Here is a 24201-nt window from a genome sequence, read left to right on the forward strand (position 1 = left end):
GCTGGAGCTTTCTGCATAGCCTGAACGTTGTAGTCTATTTAAACAATTCCATGCTAGTAGTGCTAGGTAAGGGATTTTCTGTCTTCAGTTGTTTGCCCATGCCATGCTAGTTTGGAGTCTGCTGAGTACCCCATGTCAGTGAACCAATTCTGACTAAAAATAATTCTGTAAAACTGCTCCAAACCCAGATGTTTTTCTGAAAAGAAGTCTGTTCAGTCGCATCCAGAGACTTTAGCATTCTGTAACAGCAGTGGCCTGATAAAGAGTGTGAAGTAGGTTGGAGGAAGTTTCTGGGAGATGATCCATATTCTGGTTTTATTTATCAGCTTTTCTGATAATATATAATGGAGACGAAGGGCATGATAAACTAGTGGATTGTTTAGTTTGAAGAGGTTGTGAATGTTGGTACCAAATGAAACGAATGGGAGATAAGAAATGAAATCAGGAAACCTCAAATGAAACATACTGTAAAAATGTGTGAACCAAGTTTTCTGAGCAATATTAATTAGACATGTACATAGTTATTAATGAAGTGGACTTTTAGGAGAAGTCTTTTAATATTAAGTCATTAACATGTCTAAATTATAATCTGATTGCATTTTTAATGTTTGATGCATTTTCTCAGTCTATTCTGCCAAGATCTTGATGGCATAGCTGCATTAACTGGTGGTGTGAGCACCAGATAAATGAGGCTGTGATCCTAAGTCTCAGGTGTAGTTGCAGGTATATTAGAGGCATTTGGTTTTGCTGGGATAGTTTATTTCAATCTAAGGCGTAGGATGAAAAGCTATAACACTAATAGTACAGTCCTGTTGGGTTTTTATATAGTGTAGGTTTTTAGCTACTAGCTTTGTGAATTAAGAATTATTACTTAAAAATCGGTTATCTTCTTCATGTGGAAAGCTAGAGCATTGCTGAAAGATTTCTGTTAAAGGAATACTGGAATTATTTTATCAGGTGAGCGGAGTCACCAGCTTGTTGTCAGAGAGAAACTTGCTCCTGCTAATTCATTGTGACAATTGCTACAATTCAGTGTCAGTCTTTCTCATTCCACATACTTGGAATAAGTAACTATTATATTGTAAAAGTAGTTGTCACGCTGTAGTAATACTTTCAGGTATATTCTGGGAGCTCTATCAGCAAGAGATTCTTAGACTTGAGAATTGCATGCGTTTAAATGTAAATCTTTCAACAAATTTCAGCTTGTGTAACTGGTTGTGATTTAAAAAAGGCATTCTAAACCGTTCTTACATTTCCCTATTGCTTAACATTGAGACAAAACCTCCGAAATCAGAGTGTTCGGATTAGTAGTTCCTCTAGGAATTTTGCATTTTTTTCCTTTATCCTGAAAGAAATCTATGTTTGGGAGTACAACTATAGAAGATGAGTGCATGTTCTTGTTATATGTTCAGGTTATGAGTCATGAAGATACCAGGGATAAGGCTACTTTCCTGTCCACTTTTTTCCTTTAGGATTATTCCAAATTTTTCAGGAGGTGATCTGGCACTATCTACATCTAGAACGTTAATGGTCTCTAAATAACTTCTCAAGGTCTTTACGGTGCTGTGGAATTGGGAAAGAATACTGTTTGACTTCTTCACAGCAAACACACATGCATGCATGTAGAGAAATCAAATTAGAGAAAAATTTGGTGTTGCAGGTGGTTTTTGTGGTATTGCAAACCTTGTTGTGGTCTTGTCCTTGCTTTTTCTTAAAAACTTGTGAAGTCTGGACTGCTTGCCAAACAAATCTTACGTCATAGAATTCAAAAGATAGAAAGTTTAAATAATGGGTCTTCTGAGGATTTAACAAAGAGAAAGGTATTGTCTAGAGCAGCTTGGAAACTGGTAAATTAGAGATAATGGTCATGACTATAAATATATTTGTGTTTTTTTTCAGTTGGCTTTTGAAACTATGAGTGTAATATCAGTTGTTACTAATTGCATACTGATTGGAATGTCTCCGCAAGTGAATGCCCTTTTCCCAGACTCAAAAATGGACCTTATGCTGACTGTGGCATTGGTAGAGGTAAGTCTGCCTTCAAACAGTGCATGTGTTTTAATAGCAAATAACATGAACAACAGTGGAAATGATACCAGGAAGTTGACTTCTCCACCCTTCCCTTATATCAAAAGGAAATTAAGATTTCTCTATCAACAAGTGTTTCACAGTCTTGCTTTTTGATTTCTTTATTTTCTGTATTTTCTTGTACTGTGAATGTTGTTGCCATAATTTTCCATGCATTCCCAAGATACCATGTATTTGTTACTTCATGTATTTCAATAATTTAATAATGCTATTTCAAGAAGCAAAATAACCACATTTTTGTGAACTGGTTATTTCTCTACCTGGTTTGCGACCCCAACGTATCTTATAAAGACCTTCTACATAATCTTTATGGATGTTTCCTGTAAGGCTTATCTGAAATAAGGGTGTATGATGACTGTAAATACTGGTGATTGTAACAGCATTTGGGTTTCATTTCCTAATTCTATGTAGTAAACACTTGAGTATCATTCCTTGTCAGACAAGCATGGATGACTATGAGCATTTTATATAATAACTGAGATTGTAGGACTTTGCCGTTGTGTACCTTTCTTTCAGAGCTTTTTTGTGGTTTATTGCCTTGACTTTCATCATTATGCTATTTTAGCTTTTCCAAACTGGATTATTCTCTTGTGACAGAAGTCTGGAATGTCTATGTGTAGTTGTTAAACTGCGTCGCCCTACAGAGGTGCAGCAGGAGCACGTACTTTGTTGTTTCTACAGAGGTTAACTGCTATGCAATGAATTATGAGCTTGCTCTGATTTTTATTTTCCAAGCCTTAAGGTTCGCAGAGTTAACTCTAAATATGAATCATGTCAGCTGGTTTACTGAAGTTTGAGTCTACAGACAGCCTGCTATATTCTTTTATTATATGTGTGTGAACATTCACATTAACCTCAGTGAGGCATTTTAATATAAAACTAAATTGGCAGTTTAAATGTAATGCTGTAGTTCGTTACTGGACAACATATCCACAGAGATCATGTGATGAAAACTGTATGACTAAATGTAAGAAGTATGGATCTATGGCAGCTGAAAGAGATGGTGCTATTTTTGCCTTGGGAGGGTGTTTATTCTTATCTCACCCGTTTTAATGTGAAACTGGCTACATGGTCTCTAGACAGACCTCTGTTTCTTGGTAGTTCATAGGAGAATACCAATATTTTTCTCTCTAAATTTAAATTCTGCTTATGTGCAATCCTTTAGGTGACAGGAATTGCAGCATGGTAATTAGGTAGCTCTTGGAATTCCTTTTTAACAGTGTATCTCAAATTATTTGTAAATGCTGTGGAAAGGGAGATTAAGAAAACTCAGGGAAGAAAGTTTGAAGAGAAGAAGTAGATTAGTACTGAGGGGAAGAAAGGCAAAAATGTTGGTTTACACCAAGAAGCAACCTTGATGAAGACCACCGATCTGTAATTAATTATGTTTTAAGAAGGGACTGATGGAGAGTAATGCTGGATGAACCAGAGGAGAGGAAAGGCAACCATTTAAAGAAAAATCAAGTTTTCTTTTATCGTTCTTCTTAGTAAAAAAACCGCAAAACAACTCAAAACGTAGTTATAAGAAAAGGTATATTTAAAAAATAGTTTTAATCACAAGCATCCACTATTCTTGATACTTTAAAGTATGCTGGTCTGAAATTTTCTCTGTGTTACTACAAACTATTTATTTTCTGAGAAAACGCAGGCACAAAACCAACATATGAGTGTTATAGTACTCTCCTGCAGCATAAGGAGCCAAGTGAGTTTTGGAATGTTGTTGTTTATAAACAATTCCAAAACTGTTCAATGTGAAATTTAAAACTTTTGCCGTCTCCTGAGGGACAGTCTTTCAAGACATTTTAAACAAAATTTAACAGTTTCATGGGTGGTTTTAAATTTTTTTTTTATATTTTATTTTTTCTTTTTTCTTTTAAAGAGTCAGTAGCTCAGGCCATGCAGTCTTGCAAGAAGTTTTGTAACACAAGTTACGAAGTTTCTGGAGTCTGAAAGAGTTCTCCAAATTGAAAAGAATTTTTATATAAATTTTATTTTTAAAACAATTTGAAAATGTACCTGGCAAACACGATTTGCAGTTCTGTTGAAGATGGTTTCCATTGTGTTGACAGTTAAACATAGTTACAGAAATGATTTTGTTTTAATAAGTAGTTATGTTGTACATATGTCAGGTTAAAACATTGATTAGAAAAGGTAGAAAGAAGGGAGGATTACTAGATGCTGTGGGACCATGAACAGCAGCTGTATTGATGTATGGCAGCTTAAAGAGATGAGACTATTACTGCCTTTGATTCCTGAGTATTTATTCCCATTTATCTGTTACACTGGCACTTTCTTTTATCTGATGAATGATGACTCAGATTAGGGAACCAATCTGGGAGAAGCTCTCCAACACAGGATACTCGTGGAAGAGAAACAACAGTGTGTGGAAAACACACAGTAGTGCTGTAAGTTTATACTGGATTAAATTTGTGGGACTTCTGCACCACCGAGTCTTTCTCCTGTAATATTACTTCATCTACAGGAAGATCCCTCAACTACAAGAGTAGCACAAATCTCATGTATTGGCAGTATTCCCATGCAACTTTACTATATTTACTGATGATTAAACTGTGCATTTCAGTCAGAAATAAAAATTCAGGAACAGAATATATCACGTTAAACCTTTAGGACAAAGCTGGTGCATCTAAAATGCATTGGTGTCAAGGTAGGAAAAAAATCCTGTCAGATGTGTCAGGGTGTTGAATAGAAAAGCATTTTAGATCACCTAGTAGCAATTCAGAAACACATGATAAAGGCGAGTTATTTTACTTTCTGGTGGTTGCTGCAGGTGAAGATGAGAATTTTACGGTGTGTTCATGCTATTTTGACAGCAGCTTGACAGGCAGTGTGAAAATGTTAAGGAACATAAGAAATTTCCTTTAGTAGGCTGTGTATGCTTTTACATGTTCAACTGATGGAATAACCTACTTAAATCTTAGCTGTCATTAAATTTTTTTCTCAGGTTCAAATAATTGTGATTCCAGTTGAATATATATATATATCTGTTTGATGTAAAACTAAACAAAAAAGCACTGTTTATACCAAAGCCAAATACAGATATTAATGATGTCCTGATATATATATAAATATATTTAAAGGCTAGTGGTCTTTAATAGTAATACTTATATTCTTTAAATGAAAACAAGTTTATATGGCAACACTTGACATGACTCAGTACAGACGTAGTTAAGAACTGTGTGTAATATTCTTGTAAGCGTTCTGTACCCAGCCTCTGCAGATATATGCAAAATAATTTTTTTGCATTGATGACGCTAACTCTGCTGCTGTCTACACTTTTGGTGGGAATACATCTTGTATCAGCAAAGTAAAGGCTAATTAAATAGACTAAAATATTAAGCATTTCATAATAAATAATGGTAAGCATTAAAAGAATAACATTTCATAATATTTTTAAGTATTAAAACAGTGATTTTTTTTTTTTAACAGTTGACCTATTTTCATCAATCTAACATCTGCTTCCATGGCAACATGATTTGAACTAGGAGCAGAATCATGACACTCCCCTCTTTTATTTATGGATGGATGCTGAGTGCAGCAAGTGCAGTTTTCAAACAAAAAGAAGTAGGTGAATGTCCTTAAAGCAGGAAACAATAAGCCCTTGTTAGCATAATTTTAAAATAGTTACATCCCATAGTGTTTAGTTCTTCAGGCTTCACCATAGACGCACACTTCTGGTATGAACCAGAGGTGCAAAGTAGGACATTCCAAGCAAGCGTGTGTGCTTGTGTGAAACTGTTCCCAGTCACCTCTCACTTCTTACACTGATTTGATGAAAGAGGAAATTACTCTGAAGAAATTTGATTACTAGTTGGGGGCATGGGTTAAAACAAGGTGTAACCATAATTCTGCAGTGCTTTTTTATTTTTCGTTGCAAATTGTTGACAAAGAGTTTTGTTCCTGATTACTACTTCTTTTTAATGTAAACTCTCATAAATTCAAAGAATGCTGATTAAATCAGTTTCAGGAGTACTCTGAAAGTTGAGTCCAAAAAATGAGTTGTATGTACAACTCTTAGTAGTGTTTTGTTTTTTTTTAAACAGTATATCAAAAGGGGTGTTTTGAAGCAATATCTGTAAAGTACAGCTTAACATGGATATATCCCAATCTCCAAAAGCAACTCGTGTATCCAGTACTCAGATGTAGTAATCTAACGGAAAGCTTTTATGCAGACGTGCACTTAGCCTGGTTGCTTTACGTCATCGAGACATTTGGGGATTAGCTTGGGAAAATTAAGTAATAACAGAGAGCCCTCTTGAGAGCTGTAGTATAAAATCTGACCTTACAGTCTACAAATAGGATTTTGGAAAGAATGTGATCAGCTCTGGTATTGATGAAAATGAGCACCTTAGCGTAAGGACAGAACTAACATATTTATAGTAAACATGGCTTAACAAACAATTGGGCCATGCGGATTTGATTTCATGGAGTCCTCATAAGGATTTTAAATAGGTTTTCATTAGATTCACAAATAAATATATTTAAAAGTCAGTTCTGTGAGAGGTATGGAGTGCAATAAGTGAACTAACCCTTTCTTAAACTTTGTTTTCTTTCTGGGTGAGGAGGGGCTGACAGTCCATTTATTAAAGACTGGAAAGCAGGAATCGTAGCTTGTTAGTAAAGATGAAAAGTTATTGGTGCTGTGTTTGATAGTGTTAGCTGATCCAACATTAAAGTGGTTGAGAGTTGCCTGGTACATCTGCTTTTCTCTAGAGTTCCATTTTATCAAGTGTATTTCTTCATCAAAGGCCTCCTGGTGTACAGTAGAAGCTCTTTGAGCTTCTGCTGAGCACTCTTAATGTAATGGCCTCAACACTCAGCCAGCTCAGCAGTAAACTTGACAGTTGTTTCTGAAATGATATGCCAGAGAAACTGGAAAATATTACCAGAGTTGAGCAGTCTGGAGTCTCGTAGATGAGATGGTATATTTGTAATCTGTAAGTTGATTGGACCTGATGGGATTCATCCAAGGTTCCTTAAAGGGCTGCCCAATGTCGTAGCGAGACCTCTCTCCAAGTTTTTTCAGTGCTCTTGGTAATCTGGAGGGGTCCCTGTTGACTGGAAGCTGACAAACCTTGTCCCTGTCTTCAGGAAGGGTAACAGAGATGACCCCAGTAACTACAGGCCTGACAGTCCCACTTCTGTGCCTGGCAAAATCACAGAGAAGATTATTCTGGGAGTTATTGAAAAACACCTGAAAGACGATGTGGTCATTGGTCCCTACCAGTATGGGTTAATGAGGGGAAAGTCTTGCTTAACAAAATTATTTCCATGACAACGTTACCCACCTTTTGTGTAGAAACATAGATTTGATTATCTTATGACTAAATGACAGTTTTAGAGGAACATTGAACGTCCTCAAAGAAACTTAGGAATAATCTTCTAAATTGTCCTGGTGATCTGGCTGGTAGTATTGCAGAATGCTCAATTGAAACAATATTTTCCTAACTGTTCTAGGAAACCGGTGGCTGAGGAGATACCAGTCCTTCTCTTGAGTATAAAATTAAATACTTGCTCTCAAATATAAAAAACTTTCAAAAGTTACTTATGATCTGAAGTCCAAAACGTGTTGGTTCTAGTATTTATCAATGTAGCTAAGTATGTGGTGGAGTTGTTCGCCTGAGGAACGTAGAATCTTTTTCCTTTTTGCTTTGTCCAATTTTATCTAGCCTATATTCCTGTTGAAATAATGTTACCATCTGGTGATCAGATGTTCATCAAGGCTGAATGAACTTTCTGGTAATGTTGAGAGGGTGCTGTTTACTTTTCTGGCAGACTGTATCAGCATTCTGAGTGATCTATGTCTTCTGATCCCTGTCCTTGAAAAGGGGAAAGTAATGTGCTTGCTGTTGATGTGAGACCTTGAGCCTGAGAGTCTGGGTTGGCCCTAGGGTCTGGGTGTGTTCCAGAGGTTGAGTTTTGGGGATTGGTTGGTTGTAGAGCTAGGGTAGTGTCAGTGTAGTTGTGTTTAGAGCAGGTATGAATTCTGAAGCTGTTTGGTGTGGTGGTGGGGTATATGTCTGTCTAAGTAGGGTTCTAGCTCACCTTTCAGTTCTAGATCAGGGTCTAGTTAATTTGCGGGTTCTAGACTGAGTTCTAGCTTGCTTGAAGGCCCTAGAGCATGTCCTAGATTATTTTGAAGGTTCTAGACCACATTCCTGCTCACTGTTGGCTTTAGATCACGTTCCATATCGCTTGAAGGTTCTAGATAGAGTTCCAGGTCATCATATGGTTCTGGAGTGGGGTTAAGTTCTGTGGGGGGAGGCCCTAGAATCTAGTTCAGGGAGTACTTCTGTTTTGTCATCTCACAAGGATTTATGGTACTTGCTGATGAGATTAGCCTTGCGGGAGGTTTTTTGTTTCCTATTTTTGTTGTTTTTCTTGTGTGCCATTTTTCTTATTTTTGGCTTTTCGGAGATAAAGGCTCATAGGACTGGGATCCTATCGTCCCATAAAGTGCAGCTCTTCCAAGTTTCAAGCATGCTGACTTGGGCTGCCTCTGTGGCTATTCTTTTCTCTGGGGACAAAATTGGAAACCAGCCACATGGCAAGCTCCTCCTTTCCCCTGTCCTTCACAATAACTGGTTGTCATGCTCCTGCTCCCAGGACTCTTGCCAGCCTGTCCAAGAGTCTTGTCCAACACTTGTCAAATTGGCTTTAGCGCTCACTCTTGCACCCAGAAGCACTTCAGCAGGGCCAGGTGTGTCCATGCCACTCTGCCATTCATGCATCCTTACTGACAGCCCATCTACTGTAAAAAATACTTCTAAAACATCAAAAAAAAATTCATTAAAATAATTTGATATTTTAATTTCAAGCAGAAACCCTGGCAAAAATTACCAGAAGATACTGAATAGCATTGATATAATAGTTACTGTAGTATGAAGACTTAACAAAGTTTACTGATTCTGTAATTTACTGTTTGTCAACATTTTAAGAATAAAAATGAACTCACATTTCTCTGTATTTTAAACACATTGTACTTTGCAAAAGATTCTGGAAATTGTAGGTTTAGTTTGAATATAAAGTAATGAAATATTTTAGATAAGTTATTCTGCTGAGTAACAGGGGAATAGATTGTCCTCAGGGTTTGTTTTTTTTCACATCAGTGAGAGTTTTAACCTTTCAGATAGGGACAGGATTTATGTATTTGTTTGTATAAAATTTTATAAATGCTTGCTGCTGAACCACACTCCTGGGACTATATCAGTCAGGTTAAAAAAAATATCAATTTTGCTAGTCGTACATTAATATGGATTATGTTTATTTCTAGAATAAAAATTTATCACAGATCGTCTTATTGTCATCTACTGCTTCTTTTGAGATGTTCATTCTGATTTCGTGTACATTTTTGGTCACTTTAAATAGTAAAGATTAATGGCAAAACCTTGTCAGAATGACAGCAAGCATTAAAAAATTTAAAGATCTAAATAAGTTTGTAGCTGCTGGTTGTATTCCTTATCTTTCTGCTAGTATAAAAATGAAAATGCATATTAATGTCTATCCTTGAATAGTCCAATGGCTTTTTGAAAGTATTGGAATTTAAAACAGTATTTGTGCATTTTCCTATTTGAGAGTAATTTTAATTTTTTCCTCCTTATTTTCTGTTCTTTTTTCAAACCATTTTTCACATTCTCAATTTGCCCTGTTGGAAGTTGAAACATAATCACAGAGATGAATGAATTGTGCTGTTCAAACCATGTACAAACACTGAAATGTGTTAAATGTGTGTATGTGTCACAATGTGTAGGTCAGGAAGAAACCACTGTATTGCACCAGGTTTTTCAACCCTGGTAACTGAAATGTTTCGATACCCCAACTGGAGCATTATATTTTGACAGTAATTTTAATTCCTTACTTTAGGATGACACAATTCAGAATGCAATTTTTATCTTTAGATAAATACACATCTTGGTTGTAAAGGTCAGACTTGGTATATGAAATACAGCTTTATTCTTTTTTTTTTAACCATTTAAATCATTTTTGATGCAATTGACCTAGGAGTACATACAAAGGAGTGGCTGAGCTAGGTCACATCATGGTCTACCTAAGCCAGAATCCTTTCTGCAGCAGAAGCCAAAGGACAGAGTGTTCTGGTGTAGCCAGCTATGTAGTCATGTGTCCTGAAGATTAATTCTGGTGATTTGCAGTGTAAACCATTTTAAGGACCTGCCTGATTACTGAAGATGAGCTGTCCAGAGCTGCGTATGAAAGTGTGTAATGCTTTTGTACAATGGCATCTCCTCTTTTTCAAAATAACTTTATTTTATAGTAAAAAGCTAGTTAAATAACTAATGGTAATATATTCTTAGTTTATTAAGTAATCATTGTGTTTATTGGTTCTACCCTGGGTTTTTCTAGCTTTTCTCTGCTCTTTTTTTCAGTTTTCTGTGTAAGAAGGACTTTTAAATTTCAACTGGATACTGCCAGTGTGGGTGTGACATTATAGTGGAGGTTAAGAAATGGGTGGCACAGGAAGCCCTCACACCTGGAAAGAAAACCTGGGAGAGATCTCAGTAGAAACAATGGCAGCAAAATGGAAATAACTCTTCTTGCTGTCAGCCAGGTGGTGGTAGGAACAGGGAGCTTCAAAGGTATCAGGTGCTAGTTTGCTGAAAGACATCAAGTTTCAAGAAGGATCACAGCGATGCTTTAGGTCACATTGGGGTCCTTTCACCAAGAAGCAGAAATGGATGTGTCTTCTGAGACTGTGACATTCCTTATGAATTTAACATCATCTGATAGACACTACTGTATTTTTAAACCACGCGTATACTAGGAAGGTTGGATAGGGGAGGTACCTTAGGAATACTTCCTGGATGAGAGCGCATTCCTTAACTATGCTAATAAGTGCTTCAAAAGTGTCAGCCTGGAAAATCAGGAGGGGAAGACTGAGTTGGAATATTTTTTTCTCTTCCTTCTGGGATTGTGCAAGGCTGCCAAAATGACAAAACTTCACAAGGGAGGGTGAATAGAGAACAGATCCTTGGAGACAATTACAAGACATTTTAAAGAACTTTATAAGAATCAGACTTTCAGATCTCTTTAAAACCCACTTAGCTTAATATTTCCCGCAAAGACGTTTCATTTAATGTATAAATATGGTATTTCCAGCTCGAGCCTAATCAGGACGTACAGCTTCCTTGCTGGTAATTGGAAGTTGAGCGGCCAGAGAAAAGCCAAGTTAATACCCATTAATATTCATTGTTTACCTTCTGCTTGATTAAGATTAGTAATTGTTTAATGACAAGATGGAGCATGAACATTCAAAGCCTCCTGGCTTCACAACCATTCCAAGGTTGGCTTAGAATTTCATGGACCTGAATTGCTTTTTTTTTGTAAATAACCTATGAGTTTGTTCAGTTAAATTATTTTAATAATTTTCTGCCAATGTGATACATGTAGCTGCCAAGACAAGCCCAAATAATGGCGTTTCCCAGAGAACAGGTAGAGCTATAGAATTCAGATAATGTATTTCCATACGTCTGTGATGCAGTTTGCAGTAACATTTCTTTGGATCATTCTTACTGTAATAGAAGGCTTAGGGACTGGGGTGTTCTGTACATCTCTAAAGTTTTCTGTGACTACTTTGTCTAAGGTGGTATGTTTTGGTTGATTTGTTAGGTTGGTTTTTAAACTGTGTGTAGCATTGGAGGATAAATCCAATTTGTCATTTGTATCCTCAGATAATTGAGAGTGAAAATGAGTGGCTTTGAGCAGGTGAGGGCATCCAAAGGTAGAAAATGTGGGGTGTGCAGCTGCAGCTGGAAAAGAGAACAGGAGGTCGGTAAAACTGGCTTCAAATAGCAGGAGAAGGCCAGTCATACCTGTGTTAGAGCCTCTGTATTGTCGATGAGATACAAGCAGCTCTTTTCAGAGAGTCTTAGTGATGTAATATTGTTGCTTGCATGTTTTCCAGTTACAAAATTGCAGAATAATTTGCTTTTATTAAATTTTCTTTGCAATAGCTTCTAACACATTGATTGGGAGTGTTAAGCCTTCTGGATTGACACTCGTATTCGTCTTGTGGACTTTGCTACACACCTACTCAGTACTGTAAATGTAATTAGTAGTCATTTGTTGGAAACTTGTAGCATGTGTTCTACAGTCTCTTATTTAAAAATGGGCTAAATTTGCTGCTACTTTTTTTCACCTCCTTACTCTCATTAGAAATAGTTCCAAAGCATCGTTTGCTTTTTAAAATCTGGGTATATATATATGTAAAATCCTTTGGGTTTTTTGTTTCCTTGCTTTGTTTTGTTTTTCAAGTGCTGAGAACCACCTGGCACACTTAACTGAAAACTGATTTTGGAACTCAAATTGTGCAAGAAAATGCAGTAATGGACTGAAAGGCTGTAGTATAGAGGGGTTTTTTAATATAGTTTCTGTGAAAATGTTTTATTAAAAGCAGGCTGAAAGTGGTCATGAGTCATGCTGTAAAGTAAATGTCAAAAGAAATGGGGCTTAATTACTTCATTTTTGCACTGAATTTTTGCCTTATACTGTAAAGAAGTGTCAATCCAAAATTTTACTTTTCTGATCAGAAAAAGTTAGTGGAATGATGTATAATTTTCAAGGGGATTTTTCATGAACTGTGGCAGCGTGCAAGCCACCTGGTATGCTGCTGCTTTCTATTCTAGTACCTTGAATAGTCTTTTTAAAGTCTTGGGAGATTTCTAAGTCATGCCTATAATCAGCTAAATCTACAATGTAATACAAAGGAGATATGGTTAGAAGCTACTGAGAATTCATAAACCGTCATGTGTTTGATCCAGGTTAGTTTTAGTCAGAGGATTTGTCATAAGATAAAAAGTGTGTGTGGCATAGGGATTAGAGATAAACCAATATCAAATATAAGGGTATCTTTTGTTAAACTTGAAATACAGAGTCTGTGATACTTGAGTTTATCTGCATCTCGTTGTATTTTTTTTCAGAACTCCATAACCATTGCAAATTCTGAGTGAAACTTGTTTTAAAAACTGGTGAAATGGGAGAAAATGGTTTGTTAAAGGATACGTTTAAATATTTACTGTTACAGCTTAACAAACAAAATTAGTGAATTCAAGTACTTTCTTGTTCTTCTGCCTTCTAAAAGGGTTCATTTTTTAAAAATAGATGGCTATACTAGGAGTAGTTTGTAACAGATATATTATTAATGCATCTTGAAGAACAGTATATTGGAAAAAATGGAAGTTTTAGTTTATTCTAACACTGGTTGCATTTTGTAGTCCTGAATTTGGTAGTGTTCCTGAAGTGCTCCTGTTTCAGTTTCACTCCCTGTGGTTACAGGAGACTATAAATTTACATTTAAATCCTGGGTGCGAACTGTCCTTTAAGAGCCAAAAGCTCAGCCAGCAGTGAGAATGGGACGTGGCCCTATTCATCCCAGTGGAGACAGTAGGTTGGAAAGGGACACTGGTACCAGTGTGTTAATAGATTCATGAATTGGTCTTCCCTAAACTTGGATGGTCCTGTCACATCCAAATAAAAATGACTTTGGATATGCTAGAAGGAATGAGTGAATCTGCCTTCTTAGGACTTCTAGTTTGGATTATTTTGGTGCACTTCTTGAAAGCCGTGTGTAGCACAAAATGTAACTGCCTATTTCCTGGGTGATATTGAGATTGCAGTTCTTTGACAACTGCATGGTCTTTGTGTGATTGAAATGGCAAGTTCTGAATTTCTTAAGTATAGGTAAAGCCTTCTAGCATTTTGTTGTTCTGTTTTTATGAATCTTTCAAGTTGCTCAGGCTTTCCAAGCAACCTCAAGTGTTGCAATGGTTGCACTAAGTCTTTAACATCCAGAGACGTGAACAATAAGTACTGAAGAAGAAACGTTAGGAGTGTGCCTGCCCGTATGGATGCTTTGTTGTAGTATTATAATAATTTTATTAGGGTATAAAAATTTAAAATGAGGGGTTTAAAATCCACAGAGTTTTTCGTCTGTTTGGCATCCTCCGCTCCTCCCTGTTTCTGATGGCAGTTTACTCTCCCCTCCTGCCCCCACCGATGTAGACTAAACTCTGAGATCTATAGTCACAGTTTAAATACAAAATAATTTGCATAGCAAAGCCTGTACATTTTAAAGTGCCTTCTAAAGCACGAGTGTAAGGGTACATACAGCTGTATGAAATATTTCTCAATTTTTAGCTAGAGAAGCTATACACAAGAATTGCCTTTCTAATGGAAACACTGCACAAAAAGGAGGAGGCAGTCTAGCTTCCTTTGCAATGTCATATTGTATTAATAATTGCAGCTGTATCTTGCTTTGCTCAACTTCCCTCTGAAGACATCTGAGCTGCAGAGATATAGTGAGCAATAGGAGCATAATCTTACAAGCCATAAAAGAGACAGATGCTTGTTTTGATCCTACAAAGCAATTGTGGCTAATATGTAAAATGTTGTGTCGCAGCTTCTTTTCAAAGTTCAGGATAATTACAACTTTTGATTGTTGTTTCAAACAAAAGAAGCCTTCTGTCTTGTCATTTTTGATTAGTGCATTGGCTAAAGATTTTGCTTTTATAAAGTAATATTGATGCATTTCTGCCAGTGCAAACATGTTCTTATGCATGTGTATACAATTTATAACATGCAACGATAGCTTAGATTTTTTTTTTTTTTTTTGGCAAAAAGTCAAGACTTAAGTTAATATTGGTTTCCTTGTGCATACTACCATCTGTAGCTATAGACTGTATAGCTACATCTGGAAAATCAGTGTTGAAACTGTGGAGATCCTGAGATAGCTACCTGGTGTTTGGGTGCCTGCCTCAGACAAAGCCTGAGTTTGTCAGGATGGGACTCAAGTGTGCATCCCTCTCCCTCTACTCCCATCTGTGCTGTTTTTCATCAGGAGAAAACGTGGGTGGCTGTTTGAAAGTGGAGGAGTCGCCGTGTTGTGTAATACCTCTCCCACTCTGGCTGACTGGGCAATGAAGATCCAGAGTGTTTTGCGCACCCTGCCCTCATGTTTAGCTTATCTAACTTTTCTTTCCCTGCTCTGAACCAGAATCATATGTATCTTGACTGACAGTAGGAGACGTGATGTTCCTGGCATAGGGGTTTTCAGCCTTCCAAAGTAACCTGTGCCTGAACTTTCTATTCTTGTAGTTAGAAAACTTTTAACCAAAATCGCCCAGGTACAAGTTAAGGTGACTGCTTCTTGTAGTACAGAAAAGTAATTGGTCAGTGCGTCCTTTATGAGACCTTCAGACTGTTATGATATCCTTGCCTTATGTTTTCTAAACTGTGTGAACTAAAAAAAAAAAAAAAAAGATCTTTCAGCACTTTCTCACAGGTTATTTTATTTCAAAATACTTGTTTTTATTCTTACCTGGGTTTTCTACTTTTTTCTTTTTTTTTAAATCATGATACTTCAAACCAGATAGTGCATAAGCTATACTACTCTGAGTATAGAAAAGTTCAAGTAAATTCTTTGTTGCATGTGATGCGCTTTTTATCATGTCACATTTTTTTGTCTTTTCTGCAATGACCTTGTACTGGATTGTTTTTTTTTTTCTGAATTGCTGTTATACATCTTTCAATGTGTAGCTGTTTGTTTTTACTGAATCTCATCGTGTTCATTAAGACTATGTCTTCAGTTTTTCAGGATCACTGAGCTCTAATCCCGCTCTTCAGAGCACTTGGATTTCTTCTTGCTGGATACCATATGTGCAGTTCTTAAGCTGATTTTCCTGTTTAGTCACTGAAATTGTTGATGAAACTCTTGAACTAAGGTCTGATCCAGCACAGATATTTGCTGGCCCCCACGGGATTGTCCTTCCAGCTTCACAGTTGCTAATGATTACTGTTGGAGGGCTTTTCTTTTCCAGACAGTGGTCTGCTTCACCATTCACTTATTAGATTTAGAGTGTTTTAGGAGTGACACAGCTGCTATCAATCTTGTCAGAGAAGTTACGTTTGCTTTTATTGTTGCTTCTCAACCCACGTTTGAGGTTATATGCATTTCTGCACTATGGTTTCATTTGTGAATGGTTTTGCAAGGAATTTCAGAAATACACATTGATTTTTAGCAATTGATTTCTAGCTGTCAAATGAATTATGACGAAACGTGTTATTCATCCTCTTCCACTGTTCTCTGAATTATAATTGAGTAGTGTTATATCAAGGCATGGGCATGTCTGTGTTAAAACGTGCATAATAGGTGAAAATCACACAAAAGAAAGGTTTTACATAGGCAAAAAAGTGTGGGTTTGGGTTTTTTTGTTTGTTTTTTAGTTTTGTGTGTGTATGTGTGTTGATAGAGTTTTGTTGGCCCTTGCATTTCTGAAGAAATCTTCCTTTTAAATTCTACCTGGTAGTCTGCAAGTTTATCCCAGTGAGAAAAGCCGGGGTTCTTTTAATTAGTGAGCTGATGGTGTGCTGTGGTTTCCTATGCTCACCTCTACTCAGAACAGAAAGTCTGAGATGTTCTTAGGTAAGCAATGTTTTGTGGCAGGTTATTAGTGCCCTCTCCCTGCATAGTCTCCTGCATTATAAAAGCACGTGAGATTGCAGATACACCAAGGTACTGTCAGTGAGCTCTGGAGTCATTAAAAGTACAGAGAAATCTCTGATCTGGCCAAACACCAGATAATTCCCTTTCATTAGAACTGCTGAATATGTGCAAATATGTACCAATTCAGAATGACTGAACTATGAAAACAAACTATGACAAGAGGTATATCTGTTTTTAAAGGTTTTGGTTTTTTTAGTGTGTACAGTCCCTTTGGACCGTTGTTCATGTAATTACACTTTGCTGCATTGCTGCGTTGAAGTAAGAGGACAAGTATGTGGATGTGAGGTTTTAACACATACTTGCTAATCTAAAGTATAGCTATTTTATTTTAAAACTAGATAGTGTGCTAGTCTTCTCTTAAGAAATAGTAACGTAATATTTGGGAGTATTTGACAGTGTCAATTCTGGCGGTGTTTGAAGCTGAGTTGCAATTTGAGACAAAATATCTGATGCACTGGCAACGTTTTACCAATCAACGCACATCACTGCCACAAACACAGGCCAGACTTGATGGTGTTTCTGTTTTCAGTTCCCTGACTAGTATTTAAAAGTGGAGAATAAATATAATTAAGTAATGGAAAGGAAATGCAGTGGCTTAGAATGGAAAGAACAGAAATATTCACTTATTATTCTGGTAATCAAAGGGTTTGATTAAGTGCTAGTGTATGGTGGAGTTTATTGTCTATATGTTAGTAAATTTGTAAAATCTGGAGAATTCTGTGACATTATGCTAAATTAGTTTCGTATCTTTGACAGTTCTAGTCTTTTGTTGATTATTATGTTTTTATCCGTGGATTAAATAACCAAGCCACACACACTCATGCTTAAGATAAAGTGAGCATGTCGTCTTCAATTAATAGCTTTTAAAAGAAATTGCAGATAGGCCACTAGTGGCTAAACGTTAGTTAGGAGATATTATGAGAGTAAGATTTTTATCCTGGAGAGGAGGTTCAAAGAAACCCTGAATGTGGTACATCTCAGGATTATTTTACCACTAGAGGGCTTATTTGTATAACAGTGGAAAGTGTGCTTGAGAAGGCTGCCTTGACACAGCTTTCTGATGCTTCACGTGGTCCAAGAAAAACAGAGAAGAAAACTACATATGGAAGTGTGACATGGAAGAGATTGACATCAGAGTACAAATTTAAGAACATTATGAACTAGCAATTTGATATTCCTAGTTCTTCTAAACTGAGAAAATGAAGTGAGAGATTGTATCTCAATCTACTACTAGATACAGGGGCTGATTAGGACTAAGAAAAGATTGGAGAAAATTAATGAAAATATCCCATCAAATTATGTTTTTAAGGAGTTGCTGTTTATGTGAGCTATACTTAAAGCACTTCTTTGACAGTGCAATGGATTTATTTATTTTTTTTTTTTTTTACATTAGATGCATTATCTTGTATTTCTCCTTTGCTTTTCATCACAGCTGAACATTTCTTCATTTTTACAATCCACACTAACATGTAAGATATTTTCTTGGTAATCTGCTTAGTATAGAATGTGCCAGTGAGAATCCCAGCGCAAGTATCCTCTCTTTCCTGTTCGAAAAGCGTGAGTTGTAATGGCAGAATATAACGACTCTTTTGGCACTTCCCAAGAGCCTCTCTGTTGTTTTTAAACATCGTTTGGCAGTTGCTTGGCATGTCGGCACAGAATCTGCGGAGACAGCTTCCCTGAAAAATGCTACTAGCTTTGGGATTTTGTGTGCGTATGCACTTAAAACTAATTTTTGGATAACCAGAATTGTTGGTCTGATTCTATTGTTTTGTTTAGAGATCCTGCAAGTTCTCTTTAATGAGCCTTAAAATATGCAGGTTTGTGTCTGTCATTAGCAAGTATGGAATCCCTAACATTGACAGTGCAGCTTCATATTTTCTCAATAATCTCTAGATACATTTTTTTTTTTTTTTTTAAACTAATAAAAAGTACATACAACTTGGCAACAAAGCTGTTGATTAGAGTTCTTGCTGGTGCTGGCAATAATTACACAATGGGAAGTGTAAAGGGAAGTTTGACAGAATATCCCCCTTTAAAGAAATAAAATAAGGAAAAATCTTGTATTTTGAAACACGGAAAATGAGTAGTGGTGTACTTTTGATTTTCATCTTGTTCACTGTTATTTCTTTTATGAAAGAAGCCCTCTCTTTGGAAATCTGATCATAGAATCATTTTGGTTGGAAGAGACCCTCAGGATCATCAAGTCCAACCACAACCTTACTCTGACATTAAACCATGTCCCTAAGAACCTCATCTAAATGCCTTTTAAACACCTCCAGGGATGGTGACTCCACCACTTCCTTAGGCAGCCTGTTCCAATGCCTGACAACCTTTTCTGTGAAGGATTTTTTCCTAATATCCAATCTAAACCTCCCCTGGCACCACCTGAGGCTGTTTCCTCTTGTCCTATCCCTTGCTGCTCTGAAGAAGAGACCAACACCCTCCATGCTACAACCTCCTTTCAGGCAGTTGTACACAGCGATAAGGTCTCCCCTCAGCCTCCTTTTCTCCCGGCTGAGCAGCCCACTACACACTGGCTACGAAACTGTATTACTGTGCAGATAATACTTTCTCATTTGTTGCAGGGCCTTGGTATCACAATGCTGTGACGAAACAAATGGTGGCGTGTGTCTCCTTTCAGCCCTATCTTGGCTCTTAGTAGTTGTAGATAAAAGATTGGGGCGTGGTTTGTTTTGTTTTATTTTCTTTCTTTTTCATCTTCCTGTTTCCCAGCTGTTCCCAAAAACTGTGGACAACAGTGACTTCTCTCATGAGTGTCCCTGACAGCTGTAAGGCCCAGATACCAAGTTCTGGCTCCCAAGCCTTGACCTCTCCTTTGGCTTTTTTTCTGGTCTCTTGGCTGGCTCCTCTGCTTTTTGCTGTGACAGCTGCGAAGTCACCTCTGGAGGTGATGGATGCAGAGCTAGCTTGTTTGGATTCTGTCTTATTGTTGGTGATACCACTTGTCTTAGACTTAGCTCAGTGAGAATTATCCACATGTTTTTAATATATTCTAAGGGTGAGAATTCTTAAAATTGTCAAATGACTGTGGTTAAAAAGACTGATTTTTAGTTGTCTTACTGTAAATAGGAAGTGTTTGGTTCTACTTTACTTGGAAGTAGGAACAGTCTGGATATAAATACGTGGCACAAAGAACAGTAATCCTCCATCCTTGACTTTTTTTGCTAGCTCTCTGGATGAAAAGAATGACAGTACTTTGATTGTATGAAATATTTCAGCAACTTTGGAAAGAGCAAGTATGTCTGAGACATGCTTAAAATGGCTTCAAAGGGATGTGCTTATAATTTGAAGACCAGCATGTATTGAATGTGTTACCTATTCATGCATTCAATATCAGTAGCTATGCATGGAGAGAGTCTAATCTCGTTTGAAAGAGGTTCAGTAGATTTATTAGAGGGAAGGGACGAAGCAGATGTGTGAATACAGAGCGCAGAGCTGGGTGGTGTGTTTAAATCTTGTTTTGGACAACTGGAATTTATGAAAAGGAAACAAGAATTACATTATCCTCTTTATTTCATCTCAGCAAAAAGTGAAGTTTTAATGCCCAACAAAACTGTCTGTTTAAATGCAGTATCATTAAAGTCAGACTTAGAGTGAAAAAATACAAATAAATGTCTAATGATGTTAGAGGTGAAGAACTGTTTTTAGCAGAACTATGAAACAGAACCAAAATCAGTCTTTTGAGGGTTACATGGCTGTGCATTGGCAGAGGATGTGCAGGGTTTTAAGAATAGCCGCTGTAACTGGAAAAGCTCTCAGTATGTTTATCACAATGCCTGTGGTTGTTCAGAGCAGAACAGACAGTTATAAATACCAAATAGAAGAATGTAAACTGTTTCCAAATATTTCAATAAAAGAGATGATGGGGAAAAAACAGATTTGACCCTAACTACTTACAGTATAACATAAACATTCTTCCTCAAACCACTCCAAAATAGCTGTGAAATAAATCAGAGAGAGAGATTTAAAAGGGCCAATGTCCCATCTTGCTGGAGGCAACAGAAAGAACGTATATTCCGTATATCAAGGATCATTCACATGAATGACAGTTTGGGTACTGATTACAAACTGGATTATGGTTGTTCCATATGGTCATGTATTTTAGGGACTTGCAGCAATTTGGGGTAGTTGATTGCATTTACTAAAAGATGTAAAATGCCAAATCCTTTAGTAAAAACCCAAACCAGCTCCAGTCTGCAGAAATGCCGGCTCAGGAAAAAACAGAATCTCCTTGCTTGGGGTTTTCATTCTCACAACAGTTTCTAACACTACTGTGTACTGAATTAATACTCCTTGCTTCCATGAACTGGAGAGCGACAGAGCTTGTCATGTTTTCAGCCATTTGGAGAGAGAGAGAGAGAGAGAGAACTAAACAAAAAGTTCAAAATGAAATGTGTGTATGAGTCATTTCAATATTTGGGAGCTTTTTGTAGATCTGTAACATCAGGTGCGTAACTATACGAAGGGTGGGAGAAGGAAAGGACTTGAGCAAAGCCCTTCTGGTTAGAATTATGAAAACATTTGCATATGAGTTAATAATTTGCCATAATTTTTAAGGCATATATTAACTTTATAACTGTCTTCAGAATCATACACTGTAATTTACACAAGTAATTTCATACTGTAGCTACTTCTTAATTTTTACCATTTACAGTTTAAACATGAGTAACAAAAATAAGAATAAATTTAATGTTATAAATGCTGATGCCAAGATTTTACTCCAAGCACAAAGTAAATCCAGAACTGATTTAATGTTACTGATTTGCAGGACCTTGAGCATTAATTTCCAACACATTGATAGTTTTTATTAGCCAGTTGTAAATATCTTTTCCAAAATAAAAACTCTGTCCTGACCAGCCCCCAGATCCAAGGTTCCAGATGTTCCCTTAATAGTCTAATCCTTCATCCTCTGACTTTTGGAAATCTTTTAATGTGGTTTCAGGTTTTGAATCTATTGGTGCATATTTGAGTCTAGGTTTCAGGTCTGTGAAGATGTGTAGCAGAACACTGCCTTTGTTTTGCACAGGAGAGAGCTTTTTCATGCTGGATGCTGTGAATGCTGGGCATTCTTTGAAGACTTCTCCTGTAGCTGAGATATCAAGGGAATGTTACTTTGCTTGAAGGGTTTTCTTATCTTTTTGCTTTTTCATCCCAGTGCTATTGCCTTGTGCTGGCTACCAGAGAGCAAGGACAACCCAAACAAATGCTTTCCTAGCTTTATATAAATTTCTGCCACCACGTGTGTCTTTCTGGAGGTTTTTTGGTCAGTGCTCATTCAGGTCCTCATTGAGCTTATAGCCATCCTGCCTGTGTGCTTGTCTATTTTTATCTGATAATTGGTTTTCCTGCTTGAGGGATTCACACATTGTAAATGTGTGATTTGCTGATTTGCCTTGTCCCTGCATGATGTTTTTGTTTCCTGGTGATTTGCCATGTTGCTTGGTAAAACTGGTTTATTCTAAAATATTAGCTGCAGATACCTTGTATCAACCGAATTATAACTGAAGGAAAACATTATGTAGACACTTCCTGAATTGGATAACCACAAAGTTTGATAATATATTACAATATGCTCTCTTGTGTGCATACAGAGAAGAATGTTCAATATAAGGACATTTCTATTTGTTTATACAAAAATAATCAATTGATACATGATACGCATTCCTTAAATTGGTTTAAACCAAAATGAAATTTCAGTATTTGTGAGTTAGGAAACTGCGGTTGAGGGATGGGATTGTTTCTACCAGAGCTAAGCATTAGTCCGTGCATTGGTGAAAAGAAAATGGAGAATTGAAGTTCCTCATTTATCTAACTTACATAGTGGAATGAGTATAAATATCTTACTTGGGATTTGGTCAGTTTGCTGCAGCTAATGCCATCTTCTTCCCGTAGAATGGAACACCTGGCTGAGGTGACCGATGATATTGATTCGAAGCTCAGCCTCACTTCCCTTAGTAATAAGTCTATAGGCAGAGTTATTTTTTCTGGACCTAGCTGCATGTTACCACTCACGTTTCCCACTCCTCTGTCAGAGGCAACATCGCTGCTAATCTGCTGTGAGAGTGCTCCTGTATCCATAGCAGTCAAAAGGAGTCCTTGTAAATCAAATATATTTGCTTATCTAACATGAAATGGATCAGGGGCCCATGACCTTCAAATTCTGTAAAGGTCATCTTGGAATAACTAGCTTAAATATCTCCCAGTAGTCTCAGGAAAATACTATAAGAAAAATTTGGAGAAGGCTGGAATGCTGAAATACATGGAAAATGTATTGTTATCATCAAATGAGGCACTATGGAGTACGTGGTCCACGTAATTTGTGTGATGTTAATAACTAGCAGTTCCTGAACAGAAGCAATATAGTGAATTTAACTAGCTGACATATCTTTTAAATTAATGAGAGCTAAAGTTTGTTATTGCATGGAAGTAATTTATTACAGTACCCTTTCGTATGTAACATTATTTTGTAACTTTGCATCAGATCTTCATATGCAACGCTTGGACAATGTACTTAATTAGAGATGCAATTTGATCACGTATGTTAATTTGAAACCTCCATGCATTCACTACAAAATCCATTATTTCAAATATTAGATCAAATTAATATTGAACCACTAAAGCATTCTGTAGTTCCACTTTCAGGACTGTGATGATATTGACAGTGATCAAAATCTGTAAAAAGCTCTAAGCAGATAGAAGAGGATCATGTTTGTGGTGAACAAAATAAAAACTTCATACAGTTTTGTATCTTAGTGGGTTTTCAAGCTGTTTTTCCATAACTGGTAAGCTTTTATTTCCCATTGAAACTTGTAAACATTACGTTAAAACTGGCTAACTCTATGATATTATTCCAAAGTGGCATACTAATGTTAGTTTATTTAAACTGAAAAAAAACCATCTGTAAGACAGATGTATATATTTTCAAGCTGATGGTTAATTAGCCAAGGTTAATAAAAAAGAGAGAGGTAGTATGTTTACAGCTTGTTAGCAAAGTGAAAATATAGCAAGTGGGATTGAAGAGCCACTTTATGGGACAGAGCTAATTATGAAAATGGAGTTCATAATGGGAAAGATAATTTTATAGTCCATACATGAGTTATCTCCCTAAAATATAAATCGACAGTATTTTTTAAGGGTATCTTTCATTTTCTGAATGTGCTGACTCAGTATATTTATTTTTTTTGCACTTAAAATTTTCTAAGTGAATAATGTCCATCCATTACTGCATTTAACACTGTGCGAAGTGGTGATTGCCTGCACAAGCACAGGACATCATCTCAACAATAGGGTTAAAAGAAAACAAAAGTTTATGCGTTCTCAATACTAGTGAGTTCTTTTTGGGGGGTGCTAGCCAGGTATAATTTAAAATAAGTTTTTAATCGATTTTTTGAAGTTGTATTCTGTCACTTCACATTGATTACTTCTAACATGTTACCGCGTGAAAAAGAGTCCGGTTTTATTTGTACGAGACTGTTTATTTTGTATGAGAAACTCTGGCTTCTGCCAGGAATACTTTCAGTTCTTTCTTAATAATTGTATATACTTACAACTGTGAT

At 36.6% G+C, this 24201-nt stretch overlaps 1 protein-coding gene across 2 annotated transcripts in view; it reads left to right on the forward strand.

Annotated features, from left to right (window-relative positions):
- Positions 1 to 24201, forward strand: part of ANO10 (anoctamin 10) — a 126873-nt gene that overhangs the window by 20678 nt on the left and 81994 nt on the right. For both annotated transcript variants that reach the window (XM_065051640.1, XM_005510019.3), the window contains exon 11: positions 1900 to 2028. In XM_065051640.1, the coding sequence (XP_064907712.1) occupies positions 1900 to 2028 (129 nt within the window). The remainder of the gene's footprint in view (positions 1 to 1899; positions 2029 to 24201) is intronic.

The sequence above is a fragment of the Columba livia genome, chromosome 2 (genome assembly GCF_036013475.1).
Source record: "Columba livia isolate bColLiv1 breed racing homer chromosome 2, bColLiv1.pat.W.v2, whole genome shotgun sequence".
Classification (NCBI taxonomy): Eukaryota; Metazoa; Chordata; class Aves; order Columbiformes; family Columbidae; genus Columba; species Columba livia.